The following is a 10,869-nucleotide window of genomic DNA, read 5'->3' as shown; positions in this document are numbered from 1 at the left end:
TCGATTTTCATCCCAACCCTTTAGAATCTGCGAAAACCCCCTGGTTTTCCCACACTTAATACCGTTATAGATGCAATGAAAGCCCTTGAAACATAGAGGAGACGTTGGTATGTTGTGAGACATATTGAAAGCATGCTATTTAGAGAACTGTCAATATGAAAGTGATTGCCTTAATGCTTTGGAGAAAAACAATTGCTTGAAAAGAACGCAGGGTGGCGCTGCAGCCTCACAAGTAGAAGGAACCGGGACCAGCCAACCATCCAGTAGCTTGACGCTAACGGGAGGAGGGAGGAGAAGCCTTTTAAAGCAAGCGGTTCCGGAAAGTCTTAGGCCAGGGGATTGTGGACTTCTCCCATTGTCTGCATGACATTTGCAGGGCGAGTCAGTGACAACGTGAACCACGGCTGGAGCGAGTTTGTTGGGAGACCAGAAGGTGATGGAGGCTGGAGAGGAAATGGAGCGAATTCTGAAAAAAAGGCAAGTCCTGATGTTCTTTGTTTTGCTGGGCATAGCTCAGGCTGGGTCCACCCTTAGGCGTTACTCAGTGGAGGAGGAAGCAGAGAACGGCTTTTTTGTGGCCAATTTGTTAAAGGACCTGGGGCTGGAGGTAGAGGAACTCACTGCGCGGAGACCACGAGTCATTTCCAAAGGGAAAAAATTAAACTTAGAGTTCAGTATGCAGACGGGGGATTTGTTGTTAAGGGAGAAACTGGACCGGGAGGAACTATGCGGCCCCGCCGAACCCTGTGTGGTACCTTTCCAGGTGTTACTGGGAAATCCTTTGCAGATTTTTCAGGCTGAGCTACAGATTAGGGACATAAATGATCATTCTCCCGTTTTTCTGGACAAAGAAATAATTTTGAAAATTTCAGAAATGACTGCTTCCGGAACCACTTTCTTAATAGAACGGGCTCAAGATTTAGATGTAGGAAGCAACAGTCTCCAAACTTACACAATCAGCCCTAATTTCTATTTTCATCTTAAATTACAAGACAGTCCTGATGGCACGGTATTGCCACAGCTGGTTCTGGACAAAATGCTGGATCGGGAGGAACAATCTGAAATTAGATTAATACTCACAGCAATAGATGGTGGGAATCCACCCAGGTCTGGCACCGCCCTGGTTCTTATTGAAGTCTTGGATATCAATGACAATGCCCCCACATTTTCAAAGTTTCAATATGAGGTTCAGGTCCCAGAGAACAATCCTGTTGGATCCCAGGTTGCCGTGGTCTCTGCTAGGGATTTAGACATTGGGGACTATGGACAAATAGCTTATGCTTTTTCCCAAGCTTCTGAAGACATTCGGAAAACATTTCGAATGAATGCAACATCCGGAGAAATCCTTTTAGCAAAGACACTGGATTTTGAATCCATCCAGACATACACAGTATATGTTCAGGCTATAGATGGTGGCGGACTTTCTGGAAGCAGTGTGGTGTTTGTCCAAGTGATGGATTTGAACGACAACCCACCGGAACTGACTATGTCCACACTTAACAATCACATCCCAGAAAACTCCCCGGAAACCGTAATTGCTGTGTTCAGTGTTGCAGATTCTGATTCTGGAGACAACGGAAAAATAGTGTGCTCCATTCAAGAGGATCTTCCTTTTATTCTAAAACCCTCAGTTGAGAACTTTTACACTCTGATGACAAGCACAGCCCTGGACCGGGAGAACAGATCACAGTACAACATCACCCTCACCATCACCGACCTGGGCACACCCAGGCTCACAACCCAGCACACCATAACAGTGCAGGTCTCTGATGTCAACGACAACGCCCCCTCCTTCACACAAACCTCCTACACACTGTTTGTCCAGGAGAACAACAGCCCCGCCCTGCACATAGGCACCATCAGCGCCACAGATTCAGACTCAGGCTCCAATGCCCTCATCACCTACTCACTGCTGCCCACCCACGACCCTCAGCTGGCCCTCTCGTCGCTCATCTCCATCAATGCAGACAACGGACAGCTGTTCGCGCTCAGGGCGCTGGACTATGAGGCCCTGCAGACCTTCGAGTTCCGTGTGGGAGCCACAGACCAAGGCTCGCCTGCGCTCAGCAGTCAGGCTCTGGTGCGCGTGCTCGTGCTGGACGCCAATGACAATGCGCCCTTCGTGCTCTACCCACTGCAGAACGCGTCTGCGCCCTGCACAGAGCTGCTGCCCAGGGCGGCAGAGCCAGGCTACCTGGTCACCAAAGTGGTGGCTGTGGACCGCGACTCTGGCCAGAATGCCTGGCTGTCCTTCCAGCTGCTCAAGGCCACTGAACCAGGGCTGTTCACTGTGAGGGCTCACAATGGCGAGGTGCGCACCTCCAGGCTGCTGAGTGAGCGCGATGCTCCCAAGCACAGGCTTCTGCTGCTGGTCAAGGACAATGGTGATCCTCCTAGCTCAGCCAGTGTCACTCTGCAAGTGTTGGTGGTGGATGGCTTCTCTCAGCCCTCTGCCTCTGCCTGAGGTGGGGCAGGAACGCGCACATGAGGATGACTTGCTCACACTCTATCTGGTCATAGCCTTGGCTTCTGTGTCTTCGCTCTTCCTCTTGTCTGTGTTGCTGTTTGTGGGAGTGAGACTGTGCAGGAGGGCCAGGGAGACATCTATGGGTGGCTGTTCTGTGCCTGAGGGCCACTTTCCTGGCCACCTGGTGGATGTTAGCGGGGTGGGGACCCTGTCCCACAGCTACCAGTATGAGGTCTGCCTGACTGGGGACTCTGGGACCACAGATTTCAAGTTTCTGAAGCCTATAATGCCCAACTTCCTTCTTCAGAGTTCAGAGAGAGAGAATGATACAAACGCCAGTTACAGGAATAGTTTTGAATTCAGTTAAACATTGATGAGGAAACATGGAGCAGAGTCCCAGCTAAAACGTTAAAGGCCTGATTTTACTGCTTTGGCAACTGAAGGAATCTCTTCTCCTTTGAATGTCACTATGGTGTTCCAATCCTGTGCATGTTACTGGTATTTCTAAGTAAGGTTTGTGGAATAAGGGATCTAAATTTGCTTGTATTCCAATTGTGATTAGTCTTGTGATTTTATTTGACTTATAACATGAAAGTAAAATTTGTGTTTCCAGGAACATATCTTTTCGAGACCAGGCCTCATTATGTAGCCTTGGCTGTCCTTGAACTCACTATGTAGACCAGGCTGGCCTGGAACTCATAAAGATCCACCGGTCTCTCCTTCCTGAGTCACTGGTGGATTAAAAGCATGTAGCTCCTTGAACTGCAGAAGTCTTTATATTTGGGTTAGAGCTTCATTGACTAAATTTAACTTTTCCAGTTCTAGATTATTCTTTTGATTTGTCTTTCGAGACAGGGTTTCTCTGTGTAGCCCTAGAAGTCCTAAAACTTGCCTTGTAGACCAAGTTGGTCTCAAACTCAGAGATTCCCCCTGCCTCTGCCTCCTGAGTGCTGGGATTAAAGGTGTTTGCCATAACCTCCCATCAGTTCTGGATTTTTCTTAAGTGTTGTCTAAAAAAATTTTCTCTCAATACCAGAGTTATAATATTTTGCAGCACGGACTGTTTGTGTTTATTTATTCTCTTGTTAGTGTAACTTTTATCTTGTGATCTGACTTTAAGCTCTTTACATGAGTGTGAATAACATAGCACTCTCTCCATGTTACCTACACACACATTTTAAAATATCAGCATGGAAAACTTATGATTCCTTAAGGATTGTGGGAACCCCAATTGTTAGGATTCACAAAGTGTTCAAATTATTAATACAAAACAAACTCAGTCAATATCATATGCTATTCTAAAGGATAGCTAAAGAATACATACCTAGTGATTTTTCAAGGGCATGACTATTTTTCATGTCTTATTTCAGATAGTCTTTCTTCAAAACTCTTATGCTGAATTCAGTGCTGCTTTTTTTTTTGAGGCAGGGTTTCTCTGTGGCTTTGGAGCCTATTCTGGCTCTCACTCTGTAGACCAGGCTGGCCTTGAACTCACCGAGTGCTGGGATTAAAGGCATGCATTACTACGGCAGGGCCTGAATTCAATACTTTTTAAAACTTTTTTTGAGACAAGGTCTTATTGTGGTCTTGAACTCGTGACAGGTCTTCCCACATCCAGAGTGTTGGGCTTGCAGGCATTGCATTGATATTCTCAGTTAATTAAACCACTTGGAACCTTATTATAATGGAACTTATATACAAGAGAGTATACTTTAATCTTTTACCAACTTAGAAAATTTGTATGTAGCTTGGCATTCCATTCTGAAAAAATAATGGGGCATTAAAGATTCAGTTGAATGTAAGTTCATGAGTAGTGTGTAGATCCATTATAACTTTTATTAACATTTTGGGCTGACTTGTTATTTTTCTCTCTTTAGCACCATAGATTTTTCAATGCTTTTTTTTTTTTTTTTACAAAGTTTGTGCTGGCCCAATGAGATGACCAACAGACCTGAAAACCCTAGTTTATCCTTAGGTTCATGTGATGGAAGTAGAAAACCAACTCCTTAAAGTTTTCCTCTGACTTATACACACACACACACACACACACACACACACACACACACACACACACACGTATTTTTTTAAATTAGGTTTGTGAGGTATGTTTATTGATAGCCCCCATTTATTTCATGATTAGCACAGTCACCAGGATGTTTTAGGCTCTTAATAGTTTTTGACTGATTGAAAGAAGAATTGTCTTAGTTGTGACACACTGATAATTTAAAAAATCGTGGTAAGATATTTAATGAACAAAACTTTTGCTGGAACTAAATACTCTGACATACAATATAGTCTGATTTTGCTATAGATTTGAACATTATGCAGATACCACTCTATTGGATTTCAACGTATCTTTCCTTTTTCTCTCTTAATGCTTAATTCAAGTCTCCACTCCTATCCACTGCATTAATGAATATAGAATTTCTGGTATTTAAGCTGGGCGTTGGTGGTGCACGCCTTTAATCCCAGCACTCGGGAGGCAGAGGCAGGCGGATCTCTGTGAGTTCAAGGCCAGCCTGGTCTCCAGAGCGAGTGCCAGGATAGGCTCCAAAGCTACACAGAGAAACCCTGTCTCGAAAAACCAAAAAAAAAAAAAAAGAATTTCTGGTATTTAATTTTATGTTTAAATGTGCTTCTATGTTTCCCAAGTCACTCACCCAAGTTTCTTCACTTCTTGCAGTTGAATTTGTGACACACCTGCTAACAATGTTTTAATTCTTAATGTTTCTCAAACTATTATTAATTTTTATATAATTTTATGTGTACTTGAATGAGATATGCTATTCAATATATGGAACTTTAATATTTCACTTGACATTATCAGTGACAGAAAGGACAGCCCTGGTATCAAAAGTCTTGAGTTTAACCAATTTACCACATGTGGGATCTTGGTTAAGTGACCTCCCATGGCATCAACTGTTCAGTTACCATCAACTATCTTGTAGTTGTCAACAAGTACAATAACATAACATTATACAAATATAGTTGCTATTAGTTTCAGTGTCTCTAATAGTAGGAATAAACTCAATAACGAGCATGTGTGTAACACTCCCGACATTCATGTAGAGAGCAGATTGAAGAGCAGACTGAACACATCGTGTCTGCATAGCCTACAACTTTATGCTAGCTCCCCCTTTGCTCTTGTAATAAAATACAAGTACTTAATTTTCTTCTGGGTTTTACTTCCCTCATCTCTGTATCTCTTGAGACACTAGGCTCTGGTACGCTCTCCCTTATTATCTAAATTATAGATGTGTTACTCTTGCAGGCTCTTCTGCATCACCTGTTACATTTCTGATCCTTAGCAGTCCACATTAAATGCCAAAACTTCGGGGAGAATTTTCATAACTAATCCCCATTAAGTTCTGTGCACTTAGTATGTTTCTGATGTCACATATTTCACACTGTTTGAGCATGTTTAAAATCTGTGCACCCTGTGAAACTGTATACAATTGATAGGTTTTTTACTTTCCTGCCATTATTTGTATAACTTATAGGAATTAAATTATTATCTATGGTAATAAGTTAATACAGGTTAAACTACTGATTATTAAATTTCTGCGAAAGGAGAGGAAACATTCTTAAATACTCCAGGAGCATGAAAATATGGAACAATTATGCATTTCAGTCATCTGATGTCAGTTATATTTCACCACCTTGACTTTCATAGTGTCTCTCTTATTATTGCTGCAACAACACACTTTACAAAAACTGGAAAAGGAAGAAAACCACAGAATGAGAGATAAGCATTTTATCACTTAAAACAAATCTTTTAAAATTTGTAGGTAGTACTTATGGATGAGGGTACTCAAGTATATGTGCACTTGTAATGTAAATCATGTCAATAAGGACTCTTATTAGGGACAGGTAATTCCATTTGGTGTATTATACTTGCCTAGTTTTCGTTCAACTTGTGTGGCACGAGTCAAGTAGGTTTGATAATGGGGATGCTGTATAAATAAAAACCAGTAACAAAACCAACACCTTTTCTGAGAATTTAAAACGGAAAATGAACACATGGTGGCGCTGTTGACTAAAAAGACATTGCACTGAGAGACTTAATGAGGAGCGATCCGGACGATAGCACAAGGGCTTGTGGACCTGGGCAGATTTTTAAGCAGGAAAATCTGGATCTGGAAAGCATTAATTGTTAGGCAATCTCCAAAAGACGTTGCCTTTCATAGAGAAATATAAGGCTCCTTTTGGTGACAAGCCCTTGGGAAAAACACCACGGAAATGGAGGCCAGAGAGGAGTGCTTTCTTAAACAAAGGCAAGTCTTGCTTCTTTTTGTTTTTCTAGGTGGGTCTCTGGCTGGGTCTGGGTCTAGGCGCTATTCTGTGGTCGAGGAAAAAGAGAAGGGATTCTTAATAGCCAATCTAGCGAAGGATTTGGGGCTCAGGGTAGAAGAACTGGCTGAAAGGAGAGCTCAGGCTGTCTCCAAAGGGAACATACAGTATTTTCACCTCAGCCATCAGACTGGAGATTTGATTTTGGTTGAGAAAATGGACCGGGAGGAGCTGTGCGGTTCCACAGAGCCTTGTGTGCTGCATTTTCAGATACTGCTGCATGATCCTTTGCAGATTATTACACATGAGCTTGAGATCGTAGATGTAAATGACAATGCCCCAGAGTTCTTTGAAAATGCAATGCAGCTCAAAGTCCTGGAAAGCTCCCCAGCCGGGACAATAATTCCCTTGGGAAATGCTGTGGACCTGGACGTGGGAAGAAACGGACTCCAAAACTACACGATCTCTCCCAAGTCCCATTTCCATGTTCGCACCCGCCGCCGTAGGGATGGAAGGAAGCATCCAGAACTAGTGCTAGATAGAGCTCTGGATCGGGAGGAGCAGCCAGAGCTCAGTTTAACTCTCACAGCCCTGGATGGAGGATCCCCACCTAGGTCTGGCACTGCCCAGGTCCACATCCTGATCTTAGACATAAATGATAATGCCCCAGAATTTACACAGTCACTCTATGAGGTTCAAATTCTAGAGAAGAGCCTTGTTGGCTCTGTCATTATCACAGTCTCAGCTTCTGACTTAGATACAGGGAATTTTGGTGCAATATCATATGTGTTCTTCCATGCATCTGAAGAAATTCTCAAAACTTTTCAACTAAATCCCATTACTGGTGATATACAGTTAGTTAAGAGTTTGGATTATGAAAAAATTAATACTTACGAAGTTGACATAGAGGCTAAGGATGGTGGAGGCCTTTCAGGAAAATGTACAGTCATAGTCCAGGTAGTTGACGTGAACGATAACCCACCGGAACTGACTTTGACATCAGTTAACAGTCCTATCCCTGAGAATTCGGCAGAGATTGTAGTGGCTGTTTTCAGTGTTGCTGATTTAGACTCTGGAGATAATGGAAAAGTGACGTGTTCCATCCAGAACAATCTCCCTTTCATCCTGAAACGTTCTGTAGAGAACTTCTACACTATAGTGTCTGAAGGAGCTCTGGACAGAGAGAGCAGAGCTGAGTACAACATCACCATCACAGTCACCGACCTGGGCACACCCAGGCTCACAACCCAGCACACCATAACAGTGCAGGTGTCCGATGTCAACGACAACGCCCCCGCCTTCACACAAACCTCCTACACCCTGTTTGTCCAGGAGAACAACAGCCCCGCCCTGCACATAGGCACCATCAGCGCCACAGATTCAGACTCAGGCTCCAATGCCCACATCACCTACTCGCTGCTGCCCACCCACGACCCTCAGCTGGCCCTCTCGTCGCTCATCTCCATCAATGCAGACAACGGACAGCTGTTCGCGCTCAGGGCGCTGGACTATGAGGCTCTGCAGACCTTCGAGTTCCACGTGGGAGCCACAGACCAAGGCTCGCCTGCGCTCAGCAGTCAGGCTCTGGTGCGCGTGCTCGTGCTGGACGCCAACGACAATGCTCCCTTCGTGCTCTACCCACTGCAGAACGCGTCTGCTCCCTGCACAGAGCTGCTGCCCAGGGCGGCAGAGCCAGGCTACCTGGTCACCAAGGTGGTGGCAGTGGATCGCGACTCTGGCCAGAATGCCTGGCTGTCCTTCCAGCTGCTCAAAGCCACGGAGCCTGGGCTGTTCACCGTGTGGGCTCACAATGGCGAGGTGCGCACCTCCAGGCTGCTGAGTGAGCGCGATGCTCCCAAGCACAGGCTGCTGCTGCTGGTCAAGGACAATGGCGACCCTCCCAGGTCTGCCAGTGTCACTCTGCAAGTGCTGGTGGTGGATGGCTTCTCTCAGCCCTACCTGCCTCTGCCGGAGGTGGCGCACGACCCCGCGCAGGAGGATGACTTGCTCACTCTCTATTTGGTCATCGCCTTGACGTCAGTGTCTTCGCTCTTCCTCTTGTCTGTGTTGCTGTTTGTGGCTGTGAGGCTGTGCAGGAGGGGCAGGGCGGCCTCTCTGGGTGGCTGCTCTGTACCTGAGGGACACTTTCCTGGTCACCTGGTGGATGTCAGCGGCGCAGGAACCCTCTCCCAGAGCTACCAGTATGAGGTGTGTCTAACGGGAGACTCTGGGACTGGTGAGTTCAAATTCCTGAATCCGCTGATTCCGAACCTGTTTATGGAAGAATCTGAGAGAGAAATTAAGGAAAGTCCCCACTGCAGGAGTAGCTTTGTAGTCCGCTAAGTATTGTAAATGGTTCATCGTCTCTCAGTTTTGGTAAACTTCTTATTTTAAGTATTCATTTAAGAAGCTGTACTACCTAATATTTTTTTTAAACTAGTAATTGAACCTATGGTATCCCAAATAGCTGTAAACTTGTTACTCTTTTTATTAATACCAATTTTACTTAGGATTTTAAATTTGTGACCATTTTATATGCATTTTCTCCATATTTGGGCATCTCTTGGTGATTACTGTCATAACAGTTAAGGAATAATGTCTTCATGACATTCTGAAGCTTTTCAATGCACTTATATAGTTGTATTTGTGGCACCTGTCTTTACCATAAAATTTTATGAACTTTTAAGCTATATTTCTCGGAATTCTTTATAAGTCCTTGGCCTTTTGGGGTTAAGCAATCTGCATAGCTGTAAAATCCAGTACACAGCTTTCTCTTAAATTATATGTCAACACATATTTTATTAAAGCATCACTGTGTGGAAGTTGTGCTTTGTCCTGCTGTGAGCACTGTGTATCCTAGATATTGATGTGTGCCATCTACACTAAAATTAAACTTCTCAAATAATTATACAATAAAAATTAAGGAGAAAATATCATATGCTTGCTCCTTTATTTTGTGAAGCCAGTCTGTTGATCACTGGTTTGATGAAATTTTTTTAAAAGTCATCTTGGTATCTGAATTATGAATCAACTCTAAGTTAATTGAGGAACCCTGAGGGCTTCAACTTTCTCTGTCTCCTTCCTTTACCACATGGACATAAGTCCCATTATAAGAACAGACTGTATTTTCTTGGCGATCTCTAGTTTTCCCCACCTTTAAAAAGAGGAAATTTCTTCTGAATTTTGATTGTCATGTTTAATGAGGATCTAAGATATTTGTTTTTATAATACTTGACAGGGATGGGAAGTTGTTTTATTATTTAAATTTTTTGCTGTTTAATTTTACCCTTGTTACCTAATGTAGCCTCCAGTAATTATAAATTAGTTTTATATTAAGGAAAGTTTTCTTCATATGAAATACATAATGTTTTTATCACAAATATGTTAGAACATTATTGCATTTGTCTGAACAGTAACTGTTTGCGGTAACATTCAGTAAACCTAGTAATGTTATAGTGTGGTTTATAAATAGATTGATATTGTCCTAACTATAAAATGTCATTGAACTATGTCAGAAAAAGTGAACATTTTAAAAACTTTCTTTATAACCTAATATTTATTTTAAAATCCAGTATATTACACTTCTGGAGTTCCAGAACCTGTAAGTTTCTGGAAATTACTTTTACCTCTAAGAATACAAGAAAAAAGGGAAGTTAGCAAGAGTTTGATTCATTCTTGAAACATAGTTTTTTGTCTTTAAAAGTGAGTCAAGATACAAAACTCAGATCAGTTATGCACAAATATATGACATAAATATATTAGACAGCATTAAGAACTTTCCCATTGTTATCAGCTATGTAAATGAATTATATATTGGATGACCATTAATAAACCCAAATGAAGGTCCCATAATCAAGCTTGGACAGCATGACAATTCAATTGCACTTTAACTTAGCTACCCAAGTCCATTTTGTATAATTATACAAATGAAAATGGGCAAGAAAATACCAATGAACACCCCACTCTGATCCCTCTGTATATTCAAAATGTATGGAACACATTCTAGACCAGCTAGAGGCCACCACCAGCTTATAAAATGGACCAGCAATTTGAATTTCAGCTACTACCTTGTAGCAGTAAACATGACCCAAACTACTTACACAAAATGTGTA

General features: G+C 42.8%; 2 protein-coding genes across 2 annotated transcripts; both read left to right on the top strand.

The window, feature by feature from the left end:
- Positions 1 to 292: 292 nt before the first annotated feature.
- LOC100771436 (protocadherin beta-2-like) lies at positions 293 to 4,974 on the top strand. The gene is given in 2 exon segments (XM_027398100.2): positions 293 to 2,448; positions 2,450 to 4,974. Coding segments are annotated over 2 exon segments (2,397 nt in total). The 5' UTR covers positions 293 to 436; the 3' UTR covers positions 2,835 to 4,974.
- Positions 4,975 to 5,060: 86 nt separating this feature from the next.
- Positions 5,061 to 9,690, top strand: LOC100771727 (protocadherin beta-3). Its single transcript, XM_027398099.2, has one exon. The coding sequence runs from the start codon at positions 6,707 to 6,709 to the stop codon at positions 9,098 to 9,100; it is 2,394 nt and encodes a 797-aa protein (XP_027253900.1). The 5' UTR covers positions 5,061 to 6,706; the 3' UTR covers positions 9,101 to 9,690.
- The last annotated feature ends 1,179 nt before the right edge of the window (positions 9,691 to 10,869 follow it).

This window comes from Cricetulus griseus, chromosome 2 (assembly GCF_003668045.3).
Source record: "Cricetulus griseus strain 17A/GY chromosome 2, alternate assembly CriGri-PICRH-1.0, whole genome shotgun sequence".
Taxonomy (NCBI): domain Eukaryota; kingdom Metazoa; phylum Chordata; class Mammalia; order Rodentia; family Cricetidae; genus Cricetulus; species Cricetulus griseus.
This window is presented reverse-complemented; position numbering and strand designations above follow the sequence as displayed.

Excerpts from the sequence above, each read along its gene's own strand:
- LOC100771727 (XM_027398099.2), top strand. The coding sequence starts at position 6,707 with ATGGAGGCCAGAGAGGAGTGCTTTCTTAAACAAAGGCAAGTCTTGCTT.